The sequence below is a fragment of the Ammodytes marinus genome, assembly GCF_949987685.1.
Source record: "Ammodytes marinus genome assembly, chromosome: 14".
Taxonomy (NCBI): Eukaryota; Metazoa; Chordata; class Actinopteri; order Uranoscopiformes; family Ammodytidae; genus Ammodytes; species Ammodytes marinus.
In genome coordinates, this window is record NC_137218.1 from 15,710,359 (window position 1) to 15,734,750 (window position 24,392).

General features: G+C 39.3%; 1 protein-coding gene across 1 annotated transcript in view; it reads left to right on the plus strand.

The window, feature by feature from the left end:
- The window catches only part of cadm2a (cell adhesion molecule 2a), a 193,744-nt gene that overhangs the window by 146,661 nt on the left and 22,691 nt on the right, over positions 1 to 24,392 (plus strand). Inside the window, exons 3-4 of the mRNA XM_080040444.1 lie at positions 12,550 to 12,702; positions 15,635 to 15,772. Coding sequence (XP_079896570.1) covers positions 12,550 to 12,702; positions 15,635 to 15,772 — 291 coding nt within the window. The remainder of the gene's footprint in view (positions 1 to 12,549; positions 12,703 to 15,634; positions 15,773 to 24,392) is intronic.

Here is a 24,392-nt window from a genome sequence, read left to right on the forward strand (position 1 = left end):
CTTCAATAGCTTCTAATTCATCTGACCCAGTGTCTCCAAATTATTTGTTCACACAATTTCTCAGATTTAGCCTCTTAATTTTCCTCTCAAAGTGCACCAGATTCATGCATTTCACTTTAAAAAGGTTAAAAAAATCTCCCGGGGGGGCATACCCCCGGACTCCCCTAGGAGGGTCTGGATCTCGCCTGTCAAATATTTTCGCACAGCCGCACAGTGGAGGCACTATCGGAAAACACTGGGTGTGTGAATGATATTTAACAAAGATCTATAGTTTCAGCAGCACTAACATTGGAGAGGGGCCCCCAATCATATTTCGCTTAGGGCCCCCTGAAGGCTTGGGCCGGCTCTGAATGGACTGTACCTGTGTTGCACCCATTACACCCAGCAATTTGCATGTTCTTCTCCAAGGTATTGTGCTGGGTTGCAGTGTAAATCAAAAATAAAGACAACATGTAACTGTAGCACACAATGTTTTAAGCACAATTATAGTGGGACTTTGAAGTAGGCTGCAAAACATCCCTGATTTTTTTAAATAATTGCTAGAACACTCTCCACTTTTTGTAAAACTGAGATTTTCCAATTATATACTCTGAGCATGCCCAAAAGGCCAATTTCTGCCATTTTAGAGGTAGCAAGTCAAAGTAAGTCCACTTATTAAAATGTGTTCACTTGCATTGGTGACTGTAGGTACATTATGCAATAATTAGCAATGCAACATTTATTAAGCCTAAAATTATTCCTGTAACTTGGATATTTTCTTTACTCAACTTTAACAGTGTATTATATAAACTGAAGGAATAAAGTGTTTTAATGTAGGACTATTATAACAACCTCATCACCCTTACAGCCCAGTTCCTTTGAGGAAATAGCCTGAGAATGGTGTGGTCTGCAGGAAAAAACTGATGAAGAGTTAATATAGTGGACACCTGCACGGTCACGGAGAAAAAAGTAACCTTTCATTAACGGATGCAAACAGTTGTTATCGTTGCCAATTTACACATAGACACACACACACACACACACACACACACACACACACACACACACACACACACACACACACACACACACACACACACAATTGTCAGTGCAGCACAAAGCCACCAATGTTTTAATGGCCAATAAGTACAAAGCGTTTATTCCTGGCCTTTCACACCCTCTTCAGTAAAGTCCCCATAAAGAGGATTCATGGGTCTTATTTTGTTGGTTCATGCCTGCTGAAATGATTGTGCCTGTGCGTCTCTCAGCTGTATTAGTGGAGTGTAATAGAGTATGAATCACACTCTCTTGTAAGTGTCCAGAATAAGCACATATGGGATTTACACAGTCTTCTTCCATTATCCTTCTGACCACTGGGCTGTCTTGTGCATTCTTGTGGTCAGTCTTTGTGCATATCTGTGTCCGTGTTTGTATGTATTATTTTTGCATACAGTAAGTGAACGCATCCATGTTGCAAAGCATTTTCAACCATTCACATTACACTAACCCACCTTTTAGGGGGGTAAGAGCAGCAGCAAAAAGCAGCATTGAACATCAAATTCAACGCTTGATGTTCTCTGCAGGTTATTTCCATATATCACACCAGCACTCGGGCTTGGGGGTTCATTTCAAGGCCTTCCCAGTGCACAGCAGTGAGATTGGAAATGAAAAGCAGCCAAGGACTCTCTTATTATCAGAAAAGCAAAAGGGATACTACTGAGGCCTCCGGAATTGCATTGCTGTTTTGGGTTGCGGTGTGTGTGTGTGTGTGTGTGTGTGTGTGTGTGTGTGTGTGTGTGTGTGTGTGTGTGTGTGTGTGTGTGTGTGTGTGTGTGTGTGTGTGTGTGTGTGTGTGTGTGTGTGTGTGTGTGTGTGTGCGTGCGCGCGCGTGTGTGTGTATGTGTGTCTGTGTGTGTTTGTGTGTGTGTGTCTTTGTGTGTGTGTGTCTTTGTGTGTGTGTGTGTGTGTGTGTGTGATTATGCTTTGGGAGTCTTCTTGCTGATCGTGGCAAAGTCAAATGCACATTCTGATGGGAGCACCGAGATGGTGAGCGTTTCCAAAGTGCCACTGGCAGTGTGAAAAGGGAAAAGATGTCTCAGCCACAACCGCCTTTGAGCACAGTAGGTTTCAGATTAATTTTCCTTGCTGCCTGTAGGGAAGAAGAAGATGGGGATTAGGGCAGGCACATAGTTGCTTAAATATACAACCCTCAACTCATGGACGTCTTGCATAGTTTGCTCTGTTGCAATTTCGATGAAAAATATAAATTGTTGGTCGTTCATGCCAACATAGAATAATATTTTTCAGAACATATACATTATTCACGGTGGATGGGTGACGCCACATACTGTACGTATTTGTTAACAGACTTAATAGAAAGTTTATTTTTATCTGTATATGTTTTGAACATCAGTGCAGAAATTTGAACTGGACAATAAGCCTCAACTTTTCTATCAAGCCTTCTATTTTTCTCATAGAAAATAATACGTCTATGTGACTTATTCATTGCATTCTAAATGAAAAGATTTCGCACACAAAATATATTATAGTATAGTTAATTAATATTAGCCTACATACCTCTGTACAAGCAGGACATTGAACATGTAATATGTGTCGTCCAATTCAACAGATTGTTGAATCTTGTCTGTGCATGTGTGCATGCATTTGCATGTTTTACCCATCTGAAAGAGTGTCACTTACGTCCTCTATTAAAGTCATCCACGGTGCATTAGCATAAACATATTGTTTTTTCAAAGACAAATGCAGCCACTGACTCCATTACGCTCCTTTGAGTGGTGCCAGTTCGGCGGCTGTTGTTGTTTAATGTCAGGGCTGAGGCTCACCTCTAAGGCGTTTAGTCGGATGAAAGAGACTGCTCTTGTCTTCCATCCTCTCAAAGGTGCTCTGATGGCTGTGGAGAGTTGTTTGAATTTTGAATAAGTCATTGTGTTGAAAATGTGCCAATTTTGTCCTTTCCATCACATAGCACTGAGGGAGTTAAGCTGTACTTTGACAGCGAGAGAGAAATTAGCACTGGGCAAGAGGGATTCTCCCTTTCTTAGTATTCAAAAGAGGTTAATATCTTTTCACAAATGACTCTTTTGGTTTCATGTCATTCATAACGTGATCATGGCTTTATTTCCTGAATTGAGAAATTTGTGAAATGACGCATAATTACAATATATTCGTAATTCCCTTACTAGAAAGTCCACGTGTAATTACTTTCCAGGCTGGATTTGAAGGCCTATTAAGTGGACCCATCACATGGGAGCGTTGACAATTGATGACATTCAAATCACTTATTCCGCATGGTTACTGTAAGTAAGTTTCCATACACAAGCTGTAATAGAAATGAAGTCATATCAAATTAGAAATGCCTTATGGAGACATTAAAATGTAATTGAAATTCATGAATATTGACATAAAGTTTGTTCTTTCGATCTCATCGTATTTTCTCTTAATCGGTAAAAGGCTTATGCCATATAAAGCGGATGGAAACGTTTGCAGAATAAATTATGAACGGCCACCGCTGTTGTCGTTTGGCATTTACGTGCATCTGCAGATTAGGGCTGCAACTAACGATTATTTTGATAATCGATTAATCTGTCGATTATTTTCTTGATGAATTGATTATTAATCGATTAGTGTTTTGGTCCGTAAAATGTCAGAAAATGGTGAAAAATGTTGATAAATTTTCCAAAGCCCATGTTGACGTCCTCAAATGTATTGCTATGTCCAAAACACACAGATATTTCAGTTTACTGTCATAATAGGATTAAAGAAACCAGAAAATATTCACATTTGAGAAGCTGAAATCAGAGAATTTGGAAATGTTTTATTAAAAAATTACTCGAAACGATTAATCGATTATCAAATAGTTGGCGATTATTTTAATAATCGATTAATAATTGATTTGTTGATTAATTGTTGCAGCTCTACTGCAGATATGTTTTGATACTGTTGTTTTTACCGTCTGATTATAGATTGATATGTCGTTATAAGCTGGCACATAACCACTCATACAACTATTATTTACTGTTATTAATTAATTTTGGCTTACAAATCTTTGTATTGTAGAAAAAGGATTATTTTTGACCCATTAGTGCGTTACCGTCCAAACACCCTAAATTTTCTCAAGAATTTCTGAATTTCTGCTACGGTCGGAAATAAACCGGTTAAGGATCAGTACCTGATGCCACCACCGTACATTGATATGTAAGTGTAGCCGACAGAATCACTACTGTTTGACAGTGTCTTTGCTTCCCAGCTCTGCCGCAGGGGAAGTGTATGATGGAAAAATAGCAGAGGGTGAGGACAGAGAGGAATTAAACCCAATGGGAGAAATACATGAGTTTATGTGAAACAAAAAGTAAAATTAAGTATTTAGGTGCTCACTGTGGAAAAAATACCACATTTAAAAATGTCAAAAAGATTTATAGATAGATAGATAGATAGATAGATAGATAGATAGATAGATAGATAGATAGATAGATAGATAGATAGATAGATAGATAGATAGATAGATAGATAGATAGATAGATAGATAGATAGATAGATAGATAGATAGATAGATAGATAGATAGATAGATAGATAGATAGATAGATAGATAGATAGATAGATAGATAGATAGATAGATAGATAGATAGATAGATAGATAGATAGAGTATAGATACATGTGCATAGTCCATTCCCATTGATTGCTGGAGTCTCCTTTCCTGGTATCATAGATGGAAATTGCAGTAGTGTACTAAAACGTTTCCAAATAAATGCAAACTTTGAGGTCACAAGTGGTCTTGAGTTAGATTGGTCGTGGCTTATGCTGTATCATGGAAAACAACAAACTGACCATAAAACATGTGAATTGCCCCTTTATTGGTGCACTAGTAAAATACAGTTTATTTGCGAATTTAATGTAAATGTGTAAAAAAAAATGGAAACATAGCTTTTTAATATTCAAGCAATAATATGTGGATGTTGTTTGATGAATTACCAAAGTGCCTACATGTACTTGTGGTCTGCCTACACTGTGCCATCTGCAGATTGATGGAATATGTTTAAACATTAAGATTAACGTTATGGATGAACAGCTAAGAGCCAACCACTCCTGTTTAGGCCCCAGAGTTGTTGAATATGAAGCTATTCAGGTCCTCAGATGTCAAATATTTCGGCTGTCTGAATCAATTTGCTGGCTGTTTGTGGTTCTGTGAGTGTGTGTGTGTGTGTGTGTGTGTGTGTGTGTGTGTGTGTGTGTGTGTGTGTGTGTGTGTGTGTGTGTGTGTGTGTTTGTGTGCGTATGTATGTGTGTGTGTGTGTGTATGTGTGTGCGTGTGTGTGTGTGTGTGTGTGTGTGTGTGTGTGTGTGTGTGTGTCTGTGTGTGCATGTGGAATGTCAAGCATTACACCTCCACAAGTACGCAGCCGTGAAAGCTTTGATGCATTCAGAGTGTCTGTGCCTGAGCAATTTAGAGGGATAGGCTTTTAAAAAGTTTTCCAAAGTAAATAACAAAAAAAAAATGCCTGAGTTTTTATTTAACAGATAGTAGAACGTTCTCTTCCAAACTTAATCTCAGCAGGAAAGTTAAACTTTTCAGACAGCTGTCTTGTTTTTTATTTTATTTTATTATTTCTATTTCCCTGGAAGAGTGCCTCCTATGAAACATCCTTTCATTTCGCTCTGAAGATTGGTACGGTGTTCTCTCTGATAGAGAAAAAGAAAAGTTGACTGTAAATCTCCAAAGATCCCTAACAAGTCCTCTCTCTCTCTCTCTCTCCAAGACAAGGACCATAAAACAATAGCAGAAGAAGAGGAAGAAGGAGAAGGAAGGTATAGGCCTTGGTGGGATAAAAGGGAGGAATTAAGGAGGCATTTTATGAGCGCTTTCAGATGCGGTTATCACCTCTGAAAAACACAGGCAAACTTTTCTTTGACCTTGAGCATTATGCGTCGGCTTTTCTTTGTCCCGCTCTGTATCGCTGTATCTCTCTCTCTCTCTCTCTCTCTCTCTCTCTCTCTCTCTCTCTCTCTCTCTCTCTCTCTCCGCACCTGTCTGTCTTTGAGCTTTGGATAAAAGAAAAAAAGCTTTCTTCTACTTACTGGTAGTGCCTTTGTGTTCACAAGTGCAGACAGGTTTTATAATAATTAATTATAATTATTCTGTAGTTGCCATTGACGTTGTGTGTGTTGGCTGTGGATCAGAGTAAGTGGTGTCAGGCAAAATGTCAGCTTTGTTTCTTCCGCTGCAAAGCAGGTGAAGATGAGACGGAGAATACATTGTCAAATGAAGCAATATATCAAGGTATTACAGCCATTATTAGGGCAGCCACTTATCATATTGTGAGGTGAGGAAATGGAAATAATTGGCTCACACTTTAGTAGCAGGCCTATTCTCTCTCTCCTCAGGGGGAAAGTTCTGGAGGGGAAAGGAAGGGAAAGGAAGATTTTGTAATAGAATAAAGAATCATATATAGTGTTATCAAGAAATAAGAATTAAAAGGATGTGTCTCTACAAAACAGTGTCCACTTTCTTTCTAAAATCTTTTTTTCAAAGTCGTTTTGAAGGATAGCTGCAGCAGTGGGTACCCTATAAAAATGTGAAACTCCTTATAGACCAATCTACCTGTTCCTTTTACTCTTGAGCCGGAGGGGGGGAAATGGTTCCCTATGCAAAATACAATAGAGTTGATAGGCAAGAGCTGTCTCCTCACTGACCCGCTTCCTCACAAGGATATAATGAAGTAGGGCTGGTGGAGGTGTCCCACTGAACTCAGCATGGCAGGTAGGATCTGATGAAAGAAAATCATTCCTGTCACAGGCAAAGTCTCTCCGCCAGCCAATTACTGTATGGGCTATGGCACATTTTACATCTTAAAAAGCTGCTGTGCCTCGGAAAAAAAAGGCAGAACAGATAATGGAGGATGAGGAACGGCCCGAAAAGCAGAATATACATTAAGCTATTCAATAAACATTGCATTCGGTTGCTTCTCTCTCTCTCTCCTTCTCTCTCTCCTTCTCTCTCTCTCTCTTGCTCCCTCACACTCACTCGCATACATACACACGGGAAAACTCAAGTCCCCAGATGGGTTGTTGACAAGGAAAAAGAGAACAGTCACATCCAGGCACAGGCAGCTGAATGTATATCGTGGAATTTGCACTTTTCTCATTATAAAACTGTGTCACTTGAATGAGCAAACACCTGCCAAGGTTCTATACTAATACATACTCTATCCGGATAGATGAAGGGCCAGGGGACAAGGTGGGGTGTGTGTGTGAGTGTATGTGTGTGTGTGGGGGGGGGGGGGAGGGGAGGGGATCCAGGGGGGCGGGGGGGGGGGGGGGGTCCAGTGGAATGGATAGGAGAGAAGACAAGGACAAGAGAGAGTGGAGGGAAAGGAAATAAAGAGACAAAGACAAAAAATGTGCACACGTCATTGGCTTAAAGTGAGTGACTTTAGCGTTGTGACTATTTTCTTAAGCATTCATTTTGTAGGCCCCAAACAATAAGTACAACCCTAATGTAAATGTGATTACCCTTTCCCAAACACACACACACACACACACAAACACACACACACACACACATACACACACACACACTCCCGCATGTGCCCACCACACACACCATGTTTACTCACATTCTGCCTTTTTATGATGGAGGAGAGCAGCTAGGGAATACTTCTAGATGTGTGGCCAATATAGATGTGTAGTGTAGTATATGCTGTATGCCTGTTGTACACAGTATGTATTGCATATAAACATAGGGGGTATGGTGCTGGTTTCCTGTAGCCAACTGCACAGTGAAATGTTACAATGTTAGTGAGGCCCCGGCAATATTCTAATGAATCACTAAAGTTGGCTTGAAGTTGTGTGTTCCCCATGCATTTGAAATATATAGTTCAGAATGTTTTGGGGGGAAAAAGAGAAACAAAAAAGCTTGTTATTATATGGAAGTTGTAAAAAAAATCAAATGATGTGGGAGGCAAATCTTCATGGATGACAAAAGGTTGAGCTCAACTGAGGTGAAATGTTGAAACAATGGGGTGAACACGGGTGACGGTTTTAGTAACCCGTTACTCATTTATTGGTTCGAAGATTACGATTGAATGTAACGTCACATAAAAAAAACATGTGCAAACCAGTCACACTCACTTTTAATAAGACTTCTTTCACTGACTGACTGAACATCTTCCCCTTAGAATAAAATTTAATTTTTTTTATTTCCTTTTCATAGTCATACCTTTCTTCTCATCCTCTACAGATTTCTTGTAAAAAAATTAAAATAAAATAAAGAGCGATATAGGTGACATTTTGCCACTTTCCTCTGGCCCTTTTTCTATATATACTGTTGAGGAACAGAGAGCCTTGTGCCTTTGGAGTTATGGCCGTTTACTCTCTTTTTATCTGATCGCTCAATGCTGCATTCTGTGGGAGCTCAACACGGACGTTTATTCTGAGCTGACGGTCGTCGGCATGCCTGATAAGACTTGAAATCTTCACCCCCACTGGGTTTTTCTGAATATCAAACCTGCAGCTGCTTTAGAAAAAAATACATAATTGCCACGTCTGAAGGTACTCTGTTTTAGTTCAGCCAAGATTAAAACCAATCAAATGTATAAAGTACAACTTTTTCTCTTTCTCCTTCTCCCTCCCTCAAACAAACACACACACACACACACAGAGAGAGAGAGAGAGAGAGAGAGAGAGAGAGAGAGAGAGAGAGACACACGCACTCACTCACACACAAACCGTCAGCTCTGTGTACTTTTCAACAGCAAAGTAGACCGAGGTGTTTAGACCGTTTAAAAAAAAAGTTTGATGCCAAAAAGGGCAGCTTTGCTTTCTGTCTGCCTTGCTATTCACACGGAGAGAGACGCAGGCTCGGGCTAAATGAGCGAAAAATATGTTATTGTGGATACGAATCCAAATCCGCCACTCTTTGATTTTGTCAACAACTGCGTCCTCCATGAACACATATTCAGAACTGTGGGCACTAATGGTCTCTAATGGATGGCAGACAGCTGTAGCACCTCCGCAGACAAATAGTCAAGGATACATTCCTCTCGTCTCCTCTACTCTCTTTGTCGATAACCAACCTTTCAGTGGGAAGGTATGAGAGGCCAAGGCTACATTGCTGAGGAGAAGAAAAGTGAGAAGACTTTGTACTTTGCTTTAATAGAAAAGTCTGACAAAAAAGTGTGCGTCATATCTAACCTAATGTCTGTATGAGTGTGTGTTTACACCTCATTTAATATTGTATATGAGTGGTCTTTATGATCGGCAACGTCAGCTGTAACATTTGCATTATTTATATATACTGTATATATGTCCGACTGACATTAAATTAGATAAGTAAGCTATAAAACTATCAGCATTCTTTAAAATTAAACGACAGAGGCCAGAGTCCTGATGGATAAAATAATTAAAGACAAAATCAATCAAGACAACAGGATTATTATTCATGTGGTGTCCAACAGGCCTGGTCATTGATAAGGGACTAAAGGTTTAGTTCAACCTTTTTTTAATGTATTATTGTATCCCTTAACAGTATTAACATAATTTCATGGTTATATACAACACCTTTCATGTTTTCTAAATCCAGCCTGAATCCATCCTTCCAGGGGGATCAGGGTGATCCTGCTTTTTGGAGCCTAAACTGTCCTGATCTCCGCCTCTAACCACTGACAGAAAAAAACAACACTCTAAGAATTGCTAAATCCAGAATCTAATTTAAATGAGCATAATCGTGTATTAGATTTATTTCAGAATAAAATGAAAGCAAGTGTGGAAATCAAACTATCATCTGTGTTTATTGCTGTGTCATGCAGGTGAAGATTGACAAGAATTTCTGATATTACCAGTCATTCAGGCACACTGCTTAAACCTTTACAATTAGGCCCTATCACTATGAAAGTCAATGCAATCACAGCTTTGTAATGTCATTTTTCTTATAAGCTTATTAGTAGACCAACTAAGTCATAATATAAAAAAAAGAGAGCAGAGTCGGAACCCGACGGCAAGCCAGCAACAGTTAATGTATTTTCTGACATTTGCCTGCTCATACATCATTGCCCAAAGCAAATAAAACAACAGTTGAAAAGAAGCATTGTTTAACTTGCGCACAATCACAGGTTAGCATGCAGAGCTGCCTGAACCGACAGAATGGGGTCTGTGGGGGGAAGGAGACAAACTGAGAGACTGACGGAGAGAAAGACAGAAATATTCACAGAGGCAACAAGAATCTATTATTTTTGTCTAGAATCATTCCAAATAATCTCTCCTTTGTCTTGGTTTGTTCTTTGATGAGGCAAAGTGTATACGTACGTCTGTGTGAGCTCATACAGCGTTAAAGATAAGAACTAGCCTATCTTTTCAAGACAGGTCTCACCATTAGCTGAACTGGCGGAGCGTTGGACTAAATCTAATTTGGTGGTTGTGCATTGATGGCCGTGTGTACACACTCGTACACACAAACACACACACACACACACACAAACACACACACACACACACACACACACACACACACACACACACGCTGAAACACAAATGTACTGTCGCCACTGTCAGGCCTAAAGATATGTCATGTGCTCATATCACCGTGTCACGCCTGCTGGGGCTCAGTACACAGCATGTAGAGATAACCGGTGTTGCGAGGGAGGGGAAGCTACAGAACAAATGCAGTAATAAATGAGAGAGCAGCTGTCATTTAGCCAAACTGATTTCAACTCTACTGCCATTTACTGTAGTTGTTTAGCGTGGAACGGGGCAAAGCAAAGCTATCCGTCCCCTGGCAGACAAAATGACATGATAGTTCTTGTTGACATTTCTCCGCATTTGTCATTGTGTGATTGTCACAGCAATGCATACACAGGAGCTTGTAAAAGGAAATGCAGCATTGGGCCCTATAACACTTGCTTTGGCAGTCACCTCGCAAGCTAAACATTTAGCAGTGACAAAATACAGCTGTAAGTGGGCAAAAACACAGTTGATTAATGTAGCAATTGGCATTGATTCAATCTATTAAATGTAAAAACTCTACATCCAAAACAATGATATACTGTCGGTACAATGTTCTAAAAAGCTCTTCCCAGAGGCTAATTTGCTGTAACAGTAATTGACGTCCTCGTTAAATAATATGCTATAGTCTTGTCATACTTATTTATATATTTCTAACTGATCAAGTGTTTGATATGGAGTATAACTATGTTGTGTTGTAGTCTGAGTAGGAGTAACATGAGTTGTGTGGGTGTTAAGGAAGGTCATGGTATTATTTGTGAAAACAAAATTGACAAATCTATTGGCGGCTTCAAGCCTTTGGATGTTGAAACAAAGTGTCAGTATGTTATCTACCTCAGGTATTGCTTCTGATCCTTCGTTCAGCCAGCCGCTCTTAAAGTGCGCTACAAACAGACTTTCTAATGGCCCCAACTCTTCAGATCTTTGCCGAGAAGTCACAAAACCAGGGGGACTCTATATTTATTTTCACGTGGTTTCCCTCACAAATTACCATAACATAACTCACTTTCATGTGGCCCTCACGTGAAAGAAAATATATAAACACCTGTGTGCACAAAATAATCATGCCTCTCATCTGCTCAACACGCACAAAACATCCTGCACTTGAACAAGGACAGTGCTGGCGGGCGACTTTGATTTGTGAGTGAAAGCAAAACAAGCCTCGGCTGCTCTAATGGGTGTATACTATCTATGGTGTAAATAAAGTCTGTAGAAAAGGCATAGTGCTTGCTAAAGGATGTCTTAAGTGGGTCTCTTGAGCCACCAAGGCCACCGAAAAAGAATAAATCAAATATTGTGTGCACTCACTCAACAATCCATGTGGTGTCTCCTTAATGTATGAACTAGTCTTTTGGGTTGGTTTTGTTTCAAATGTCAAAACGCACCCGTTGGACACACAACAGGCACTAATCATGTCACTTTCAAGGTGCCTGCCCATTTAGACATGGTAGTGTGTGCTCTCACTGGGTCACAGGTATGAAGTGAAAATATCTACTTTGAAGACTGTGGGGCATCTTCCAACAGGCTGTGCAATTTCAGCAGATCCATTTCAAGTCTCACATCTTGCCAAATTCTCATTAGGCCCCCCTCTCTCAGCCTGTTATTACAGTATTGATTTCCATTCCCGTTATGTCTTTTGGAAGATTGCATTTTCATATAAGTAAAAATGTCTACAAGGGACTTGTATGGTAGTATGGTTTAATGTGGAGGTGTACAGTTTTGCATTCATTTTCAGATTCAACAGAAACGTTTTAGGTAACATTTTCATTCTATTTTTTAGTGTTTGATGCATTTAAATATGTGTGTGATTGTGTGTGTGTGTATACATTCTATACAGTATGTATATACTATATGTATATATACATACATAGAATGGACATCAAGTTCTCCACATTTTCTCATGAACTGTTTCTTAATAATACACACCAATAAATGTTACAAGTATGCATTCAAATCGGGGGAGTTGAGGTGTAGAGATAGCTGTCATTGCTTTAGTTTGCTGATATTTAAGCAGTTTGTAATATTTAACCAACTCTTTGTCTGTCTTTCTGTCCAGCTTTAAGGGACAACAGGATTGAGCTGGTGCGTGCGTCATGGTCGGAGCTGACCATCAGTATCAGCGATGTCACGTTGTCGGATGAAGGCATGTACACCTGTTCCCTCTTCACCATGCCCGTCAGAACAGCCAAAGCTTACCTGACTGTTTTAGGTAAGTACCTGATCTAAACAAAAAAAATATCCTGGTCAAAGTAAATGCACATTTGTGGTACACACTTTCTATTCAACCGGCCTCGTTTACTACATTTCCCAGAATTACATTGAACAGCATTCTAGCAACAAAACATGTGACTTTGTTTCTGCCGTGGAGCACAGATTTGCACAGGTTGAGAAGAAGAGAGCAAAGAAAAAGTTTCCTGTGGTTTCAAGGCAAGTCTACGTACAGTAGGCAGCTGTGTGTTGGGGAACATAATAATATTCATCGTCTATACTAATTTGAAGAAGAAAATAGTATGATTACAAATAGCCTGTTGCTTATTAGTAATGTCTGTGTTATGATCATCACCCCATACAAACATTGTCTCATTTCCTGCCACTGGGCTTATTATCTTCCCAATTAGTTTTCGCTTATGTTAATAGATGTTGCTGGTGTTCTCCAGGACCATTAACTGGCTCTCTGTGTTAACAAGCATTCAGAGAATTAGAGACATTAATGGCGACTGCTCAATAAGAATATGGAGAATTTTTTTTTTTGCAATACTGAACAATAGATAATGGTGCAAGCCAGAAAACAGAGAGGGACATTTAATAAAAGCACCAAATGGTCTGGGCAATGGCCTGATTTATCTACCACTGCTTCCAGGGGTGGTGAGTGCCGGGAAGACTCACACAAAAAAACATTGAAAATGATTTGGACAATATACCAAAACATTTTAATAAATTAGCAATGCAATGAGTTCCACATTCAAATAATGAACTAATGTGTTTTTTGTTATCACAAACATATTTGTTTAAACATTTAATATCCATTTTTTTAAGAATCACAAGGGCTGAAATAGGGTTGAAAGTAATTAATGGTATAAAAAATAAGTGGGATTGTGAGATTGTATGCAGACTCAACATTGCTTGAGTTAAAGGTCATTGTCAGGAAGCTACCAATGGCACAATGACTATGCCAACATTACAAAGAGAATTATTTGTTTGCAGGTATTTGGTCAGAAAACAATGTGTTGGACGAATTAAAAATTGGATCCGGAATGGTGGTACTGTAGGTAACATTAAAGTTAAGGGAGTAACAAAAGATACTACAGTTTAGCCTGAGGGGAACATGAATGTGTGTATCAAAATGCACTGCAATCCAGCCAATAGAATAGATGTTGAGACAATTCACCCAAAAACTTGAAACGTCAACCTAGCCAACATCTTCAGAGCCGTGCTGCCAGCTTGACTAAAACTGTACAACGTGACAGGCTAAATATTCACGTCAGCGATATGAAGAAAATAAAACATCAATATTTCAATTATTATTAGTTACCGTCTTTGCTTTTGGTTCTAAATAACTTATTGTAAACATGACTTCTAAAAGACATATATACAGTAAATGTGTAAATTACCATGAAGCTGTGTGAGCACAATGACCACAGGGATTATCGGTGAAATCAAGTCCTTCTTATTTTTTCACTGCGCATCAGAAACTGAGCTCTCATTTCTTTTTCATGTTGAAAACGCTGTTGGTTACGCTTACACGACCACATACAGCACAGACAAATCCATGATGCACAGCTGAGCAAGGAGACACCCACAATGCTCTACATGCACACACACACAGATACACATACACACACACACACACACACACACACACACTCTCACACTCTCTCTCTCTCTCTCTCACACACGCACAAACAGAGAGAAAGATTAAAGCTTTGCAGCCTCTAGCCACCCAAGGGGAACGTGACTGTATAAGATGAACATTGTATTTGATCTGTTCGCGTTCAGTCGGGGTGAAAAAAACATCTCACACTTTTTTCTGAGTCAAGCCATACTTTCTCCTTCACATACAGTCCTAACACACACACTGCAGTCAGTGCTTTGTTATATATAGTGAGTGACACTTGAATCAATCAATTGTAAAGAAAAACACACACATTGAAAAAAAATGTATTGGGGTGTTGTATGCAGATTGTTCCTAAAAAAAGTGTGGTAAACAGAAAACAGGAAGACCTTTGAGTCTGGTCATAAACCTACACGAGGTGGTGAGACAGCTGAGGCCAGAGTGAGTCAATGGAATTGACTGACTGACAGACCTTTCAGTCACTGAGCCTTCGAGGCAGACTTATTTCCTATTGACATTAGAAGGCCAGACTCTACACACTTAAAACACTCATTATGGGAAAGGCCAGTAATAGACATTTTCTCTTCAACCTTGTGGCCTCCCCTGTCCTCACAGATCTTACCCACATGTACACACACACACACACACACACACACACACACACACACACACACACACACACACACACACACACACACACAGGTTGTGTTTTCATCACTTCCAAGGACATTACAGACTTACATTCATTTCCTGGAGACTTGCCTTAACCATAACCATACTTGCCTAACGTTTACCATAACCCTTACCCTAACCTAAACCTAAGTCTACCCTAACCTCAAAGCAAGTATTCACCCTAAAATGTCATTACAACGTTATGAGGACTTCCATTTTGGCCCCAAAAGGAAGGTACGTCCCCACAATATCACTGTGTAAACAGGAGGAATTTCCCTACAACACAAGTAATACCAGCCCACACACACACATACGCACACATAAACAAACAAATAAACAAACAAACCAATAACAAAACATTTGGTTTGATTAAACCAACCCTGAAAGGAAAGGGATGGGCCCGTGGATAAAGAAACCATCAGCCGATATGTGAGCAAGAATCCCTCCCCTGATGTGCAGTTAAGGAGGACTCTGCTTAGGGATGCTGCTCTGTAGACTGCTCTTTAAGCTCCCTGCAGGAGGGCAAAGCTGGAGAGGAGAATTCTCCAATAAGGCATAATAGTGTTATTGTTGCATAATGACATGCCGCTGCGTGTGAATTAGTTCCATCGCTGTGATTTCCATTGCTTTTCTTCAGGTGTGCCAGAGAAGCCAGAGATCGATGGCATGACCAAGCCCGCCTTGGAGGGAGACCACATCACTCTGACCTGCATGACTCAGGGCAGCAAGCCCGCTGCAGACCTGCGCTGGTTCAGGAACGAGAAGGAGATCAAAGGTGTGTTACGTTTGTTTACTGCATGTATCGCTGCTATGGCTACACAACCTGACATCTGTACCATAGTTCAGTACTACAGTTTAACCCTTACTATATAACAAGGGAAGAGAATGCTTGCTCTTCTCTTCACAGTGTTTTTCAGATTGTGGGTTTGTTTTTAACATCATCAGCTTTGGCATCTTTTATAATTTAGGCTTGATTGCTATTTATTATGATTGCTGCTATAACAATATGACTTCCCTTTGGAGAATAAAGCATCTATATGCTATCTATGTATCTATGTATCTATCTACCTATCTATCTATCTATCTATCTATCTATCTATCTATCTATCTATCTATCTATCTATCTATCTATCTATCTATCTATCTATCTATCTATCTATCTATCTATCTATCTATCTATCTATCTATCTATCTATCTATCTATCTATCTATCTATCTATCTATCTATCTATCTATCTATCTATCTATCTATCTATGTAACGATCTATATATTTATATACAGTATAAATACAGTATATAAATATATATATCTACAGTATCTGTCTGTCTGTATGTCTGTCTGTCTGTCTGTCTTGTCTGTCTGTCTGTCTGTCTGTCTGTCTGTCTGTCTGTCTGTCTGTCTGTCAACCTTGAAACATGGCAAAAAATAAAAACCAATCAAGGTTTCTAAATAATTGGACTTAATATTGGTTATTGTGATCATGTTTTCTCAATGAAGCCATATAGTTACTTACTATAACATGTCTAACATGAAGATTAATGTGTTGCCACATTGTTATAGTAATAATTACTGATATTTAAAACAAACTTACTGTACAGTTGGCATCGGGTAAAATGCTTAAACTTAGACCCATACATTTAGAATTACACTTGGGAGATTCATCCCCATGTACACTGTGTTTTTTGGTGTTAAGAAATTACATTAAATAAAACATTCAGAGATCACATTTCAGCATGGCTCAGACAGTGCTTTGTAATTAAAAAAAAGAGCCCTGAAAATACAAATTTGTATAAAAATACAATTATTTTCATAAAACCGTTAACATCGAAGTGCTCAACAGAATATTTTTGTTCCTAACAGGTTGTTTCTTATATGCTTAGCAGATTCAGCATGTGTCCTCTGGCCTGAGACAGAAACATTAACCTCCCCTTGTTATCAAAGGGTTGTTCTAAATCACACTGGCTGGACTACACACCTCATTACCACCTTTCTCCCGCTCTGTTCTACTTGATAAACCATTGGCTTTGTAATTGTTTGAACGAGAGAGAGAGAAAGAGAGAGAGAGAGAGAGAGAGAGAGAGAGAGAGAGAGAGAGAGCAAGAGAGAATGTTGAAGAAAAGATAGCTGGTGACATTAAAAAAGGAAATTAGGTTTTTAAGGAGGACATCGACAGATGTGGTTCTGTATCAGGTAAAAAATCAAAACCCAGAGGTACAGATTGTCACAGATTGACAGCACAGTTGCAGAATTTGTTGTTTCAAAAGGCAGATCAAAGGAAGATACTATTTTATATCAATTGATTGCAAGTGTAAACAAAGATTGGGTGGTTAATCACAGTTTTACATTTTTTGTGCGAAAAAAATTTGACTTTGCATACGACAACTGATCACATCCCCAAAAATGTTTGTGAAATGTCATGTTAACTTGCATGTTTGCAAAAGGGGAAAAACTCAAATAATTTCTTTCTATAACCATTAACAAACGTGTATGCTTTGTAAAACTTTTTTTTTTTTGCAACTTCTGTTTTGTGAGTGCATTCCTATATTATGTTTTTTTTTACTGAATAATTATAGTGAAAATCACTCCACTTCATTAGGCCCACTTCCTCATTATTTATTTTCACTTGTTGCCCTTCTGAGCAACATGGAGTCTATAGAAAATCTAAAAAAAAATATATATATACACTAATTAGCACAGCGACTATTTTCTCACACCGGCTTATTGTGTCTTCATGGGTGATTATTGCTTCTCCCAGTGGCCCAACACTGAGAGAAGCGCTGCCAGAAAGACAGATGGGAAAAAAGCCAGTCAGTACATTATGTTTTCTTAATTTACCACAGGGAGTTAACAGGTAGGGTGGAGATATCCTTGGTGGTTTGAAGTGAGGTAGCCTCAAGAGGAAATGTTCTCTCATTAAGGTCACCTGCTATAATTCACTCCTCATCTTGACACACCACTATCTTTAATGTGGGCCTTGTACAATTGTCTGTCAGATTATTATTCACTTTGACAAGGTTGTAGGTTTTTTTTACCCAGAAAGAACATTAATAGTGTGTTCAGGGTTAACCCTTTTGTGTTAATGTATTCTGTCATGAATATGCAATGCCTTACACATTCCACGTTTTACATTGTTCAAATAGTATTGGAGGCATATTGGGGTAAGAAAAGAACATCAGTATTATGCAGTAATCCTTCTTTTTGTCAAAAAAAGTCCCAGAACCGTAAAGCAGAACCTTGAGACTTTATACAAATGTCAGATTAGAAGATTCTTGTCAGATCTGCGTTTTGGACTTGTCTCGAATTTTGATCAGAGGTGATGGTTCGTCCCTTACTGAACACAATGAAAGGCTCTCTCTCTCAGTGTCTGCCATTACACGCTTCCTACTGAATCTTAAGCCCAGACAGCTCCACCTGCTATCTCGCATTAGGGTTTACCAGGGTCCAGATAAGCAAGCAGATAAGACCAAATCAATGCTGGTTTTCCACGCAGTTTTAAACAGATACTGTGGTTATCTTTCCATTGAATTAGTTGTATTTGGGCAATGATATTGAATCTGTGTCATTGCCTTTATTCAGACTTCCTTACGAACACAATTTACACAAAAAAAGAAAAAGAAATATGATTTTACCCACTGACGAAGCTGGATTAGGAAAAGACAAATTCTCAATCTTTTTTTTTTCAACCAAATCCATGAACCTTTGTATACCTTTTTTCTACAATTATCTTTTTATTATACCCATAGAAATAAAGTAGTTATGTGGGTGTTCAGAAAGTTGACTTCAAAAGGTTCAAAAGGCTATTGCTTTTACAGGTGAAGCAAACCTTGATCCCTTGATTAATACCCTGTATTTCCTTTAGTTTCAATGAGCGGTTCATTGCTCAGCATGACACATTCGTCAGATGTGTTCTGAAAAAAAAGTCTCTGTGTTCTCAAGATTATGATTGACACCCACACATTAACATAATTTCAGTTCTTCATTGTCACGCTATCGATGCATTTCCGCATCTAATTGGTGCACTTGATGTGGTATAATAAGAAGGTGTCTTGTTATACTGTACGTGACAAGAGATTGTTATCTGTGTGTGTACATCTTCTTGCAACTTTGTATTGCATTCAAATTGGAGAAACACAAAACTAATCCAGCAAACTGCTCCCTGGCAGTCTGACTTTCTTTCCAACATCTATAAAATGACTGAATAAATAAGCAAGCGACAACACAAAGGGCAACACCTGTTTATGCTACATGTGTGCATATGTAGGTATGTGGGGGAGTGCACTTGAAGTGTTCATCATCCTGACAGGATCAGGGTGTGTTCAGTGTGAAAAGCCATCTGATTGTGGGCGACCATGCTGGGAATAAATGACAATTGTGACATATTGGTGTGGGATCTGGGGGAATAGGGACGATTATATTACCGACAAAGCCACTGGAGCAGTCCATCACACCCATTCGCATGTGGTTAACGGACACCCCTATGCTAAGTGTGTGTGTGTGTGTGTGTGTGTGTGTGTGTGTGTGTGTGTGTGTGTGTGTGTGTGTGTGTGTGTGTGTGTGCGCGCGTGTGTGCACGTGTGTCTGCGCGAGGAAAAAAAAAGGCAGAGGGAGCAGACTTGCGTGCATGTAAGGACATAAGCTTGTGTGTGCGGAACGGAATCCAATATTCTTATTTCTCAGTCTCTTTGTCCCCTCAGATCCCCTCAGTCCCCACCCAGTAATGATATATTTCTATCTCAGTTACACACCGTAACCCGGGGAGACCTCTGCCAATATCACCACATGTAGCACTTGTTTACACACCACTGCACCGGAGGGAGCTTGTGTGGAGACCCGAGAAAGGCAGAGATGAAATTAATATTTATTTCAAGTAAGGGTGGGGATGTTCCGCTATATGGGACTAGTATTATCATACTCCCTGACCTAAACTGTAGAGGTTATTGCTTCATCATGTTATGCGATAACTCTATTCCAAGGGGGCTTAAGGAAAGAAACACAAAGATTTGATTAAAATTTGTTCACGGTCACATCCCTATCCTGTTGTCAAACTTGTTATTCAAGGACGTGGAACTATTACCATGGACCTATACCTTGCACTTTTTTATAGGTCGTTGTCTGCTGACTTTTTTCAGAGCGTTTTTTTCAATCAAGTCTGTCCGCTCACTGAAGTGTTGAACGGTGACTGAACAACCTTTTGAAACAGTTTGAGCTATTGCTTCATTGTAATGGGCAACTGTCCTTGGTTATTGCGTGTGAGAACAGAATAGGGTGGCCGTTATAATTCTATGGTTTTCACATTGGAAGGGGTGCTATTGAGGGAAGTGAATAGGCGGTGATGATTTCAAAGAGGCAGATGTTGAATTGGATGAGACATTAAACATGCCAATTAACTTCAGGAACATAAAGAGGTTCTCTGGCTACAAGAAAGCTACATTTCCAGTCATTTGGACCGTGTTAGACAACCTTGCACACTTATTTAAAAAAGTCTGTGTTGGGACTGCATTTATACTATCCACCTCCCTGGGGTAGAGTGAATCAAAGACCATTAAAGATGTAATTTCAAGATGGCTCCTGCGAGTCACAGCGCCATGAATAAAAGATACCTACGGTCACACACACACAATGACGCATATTCTCCCTCTCTATTCTGTATGGGCAGCACGAGCACACAAAAGTACGCACAAATACACTGTACAAATCACATGCCTGAAATGAGATGTATGGAATCCATTAGATTGGTGTATTAATTAAAGCTCCTCTGGTTTATGCCATCCTATTGTAAGATCGACCGGAGGCATCACAACTTTAAAGTAAAATCTTGCAGTTTTCCTCCAACTCCTCATTCTTTAGATGGCTTTTAGTCTATTCAACTTGTATCCGCCTGATTAAATATGCCCAATGTAGAGGTGGCGGGCCTCGCTTATCCTCTGTTACTGGCATCACAAGAGTGTGTGATCAGGTTAACAGACTTGGACTTAAGCACCGCGGTGAAAAGAAGCAGAGAGATCAGACCACTAGACCCACTGTCTTTGCCCATTAAGAGCAACATCCTGGAGGTGGAGCACCTGTCTTCTTTTAAATGCCAAGTCACCAAGGCCGACCAGACCTCTGTTTTTAAAGGGCCAGTGAAAAAGAAAGGACACTATGATATGGGTTCTGACAGTCACTGATAGAACATTTCTAACAATTAACAGTGCTCCCTGGTTGTAGTCACCCGTCAGTTAAAGGAGAAATAAGCGGTTGATTTATGTTAATATAAGTGTTAAATCGCTCATTATTCATAAAATGATCACTTTCATAATGTGTGCGTTTCATAAAGTTAAGTTAGCTAAAAGAACCATTCCGCTTACAGCACCTTTTAAAGGAGAAATAAGCGAAATTGTCCTTTTAGCTAACTTCCTGTCAGTGACTGCAGTTAGCATTCCCCTCCCTCGTCCCTACTTCACCACCACATGAAAGCACAGCTGTCGTTGTCAGATAGTGCCACAATGTAGAGCAGAGGGTTATCATTCACGGTCACAGAGGCCCGCCTCTTTATAGCACTCTGTCTCCTGATTGGATTAAAACGAGTGGGATACTCAAAATGTTATCTGGCAATTACTGCAAAGTTGAATGACTGGGAGACCTGTGTTATGAACCGTGCATACTGTTTGAGTGATTACTGTATGAATATCGAGTCATTTAACACGTATAATAACAACAACAAAAAAGTGCCTACTTCTCCTTTAAAGACAGTCGAGCTAGCATGTCAGGTCAGCCAACAGGCCCAGCTCCCTGATTGCACAATAGGAATGAGTGAGAAAATAGAGAAGGCCACAATATATCATCTCCACACCTCAGTGGAGCTGAAGCCTGCTGTGCATTATGGCGCTCCTTGTTTTTAAAGTTTAGTCTGATACCTCTTGCTGTGCAGAGCCTCTGACAGGCACAAGAAAGAAAGAACAAGGATGATGTACTTATTCGGCAACGTATTTTAGTTTTTTCAGTGTGAATTTGAATTTAAATGAGTGTTTAGTACTGCTTTAAATGTTTTGATCCGTTCACTCTCGCCCACAAAGAGATTTTACATTGGCTTTGCTCAAGTCAATTCTGTAAAACTCTCAGATGAGGTGTAGTTAATGGGTATGTTGAGTCAGTGCCCCGACCCCCGCTGCCAGGATGAATCAGCTCCTTGGTTGTTGTTGATGATTCCTCCCCACAGCCAAGCAGTCTCTCCCTTTTGTTTTTTCTCATCTGTTGCTACACCTTATTTTCTTGTTTTGTCCCTCGCTACCTGTGAAATGGCATAAAAGAGGTCAGATCCTTACAGTTTGTGTGCCTGTCAATTCCATTTCTAATCCTCCCAGGCTCTGTCTTCTTGGCTGACACCAATGACGCAGACAAAGCTCTCGGTACCCACCCACATAACAGTGTGCCGCATTCACAGCCAAATACTGCCAATTTTTTTTTTTTGCAGAGGTACTGCAGGTATAAGGACAAATGGTAGTGACAATGTTTTCTGTTTAAAAAAAAAGCACACACAGTTTAAAATGCACATGGTGCCTGATTCCTTAAATTTTAAATGCTTGATTTGTTATATAATGTTGATCGTGTAAAAAATGTATACCTTGGTGAATCTAAAAGTAGCAGTTTAGAGTAAATTATAAAAAAGTTTAAAATAAGTGCTTCCTGTTTGTCCGAGCCCTTACGTCCCAACATCCTATGCAAATTAGCAATCGCATAACAAAGAGAAAATGTTATTCTCTAGGTCGGTTTCCCGACCAAATCAAAATCATTCCAAAAAATGCTGTTCGCTTCTGGCAGCAGAAAAGGGCAGTCCCGGCTATGAGTACAATGAGAGAGATCCGCTAGAGGCAAGAGACCTAATATCATTATATTGTGAGAGGGCAGTTTTAGGACAATGCTGTGGGATATAAAGTCATACATATTCATGATGACGGTCCAGAGAGCTTTAAGAATAAGAATGTATTGTTAGCTTTCCAGTTTAAAATAAAGTACCATGACGAGAAATCAACTTTGGTTTCGTTACTGTAATATAGAATCTAATAAATAAATCTAGTTAAGATACTGACTTTAGTGTTTTATTTTAATCACATAGAAGGGCTGCAAAAGAAAAGGACACTTCTTCCCTTTTAAGACTCTCTGTTTTAGTCCCAAACTTTGAGAGTTTCCTATAAGTGCAAATAAAACATTCTTTCACAGAGAAAGCAGGAGTCACCAACAATGGCTGAACCTCCTCTCCATACTTCCTCATTCAAGCTATAGTGAAAAAGACATTTACTGTCAATCAAATTATACAATTTCTGAATATCAAAACTTTAAACAGTCTTCCAGCAATCCTGTTTTCATATTTCCGACAAACAGGATGACGCTATGAAAGGATATATTTTCCAACTTTTGATATCAGTTTCAACAATTACTCTCCAACCTAAAAGAACAGCGCATGTGCAGTGTATGATGAGTTGTTTGATTGACACGCTAAAGCTGAGCTTTGATGGCAGCTCGATGTCAGCTGCTCCTTTCAGCTGCACTTTAAATGTGATAAGATATTTATAGACCAATTAGAGCTCCTCTCACCCACACAACAAGCACACTGACACAACAGTGCAGACGCCTACAGAGTGGATACAGATTAGTGCACTTTCACGACAATCAGAGTTGCTTCGCCATGGGACGCAAATCTGAATAGGTCTAGACACTTAAATCAGTCAGCATAGAAAAGTTTCAATCTTGATCCCTGTTGACTCAATGTGGAGTACATCTACAATCAGAAAACTCTTAAATAGAAATATTATGAACTAAATTTGAGAAGAAATCTTGTTTTTTTTCTTGCTAAAACAACCTATTATAATAATGAATAGAGGACTCATACGGGCAGAACATTAGGTTAGCTGCTTAAGGGGCATCGCTGAGTGCCCATTGTATTGATTGCAGTGCTTAAATTCTGGTCCTGAACACATAAGCACAATCAAACTGCACGATTCAGGATAATTCATTTATTCAGACAAAGCCATTACATTATTTGGAGACTTTTTACCATAAAAAAAGAGAAGGAAAACACTGTTGGTTGTAATTCTCTTTTCACCGACCGATATTGTTTTTTTTAATGGTCGATGCCGATACTGATATTAAGTGAGCAGGTCAGCCAATGGATGTTATACTGTATAATGCTGATATCATGTTGATAATATTTTTTATTATTATTATTTTGCCTCACATAAAATACAACAATTTAATAATAACAACAAACAAGAAACAAAATTTAACTTAAATTAACTAGACGGAAAATTTAAAAAAATGCATTGTCAATTGCATTTGGCCTTCCCTGGTGTTGGCTCTGTAAACTATTGCAGTAACGGACTCTAGGATTTCAGTCCAGCCTTCTGTGATTATAAAA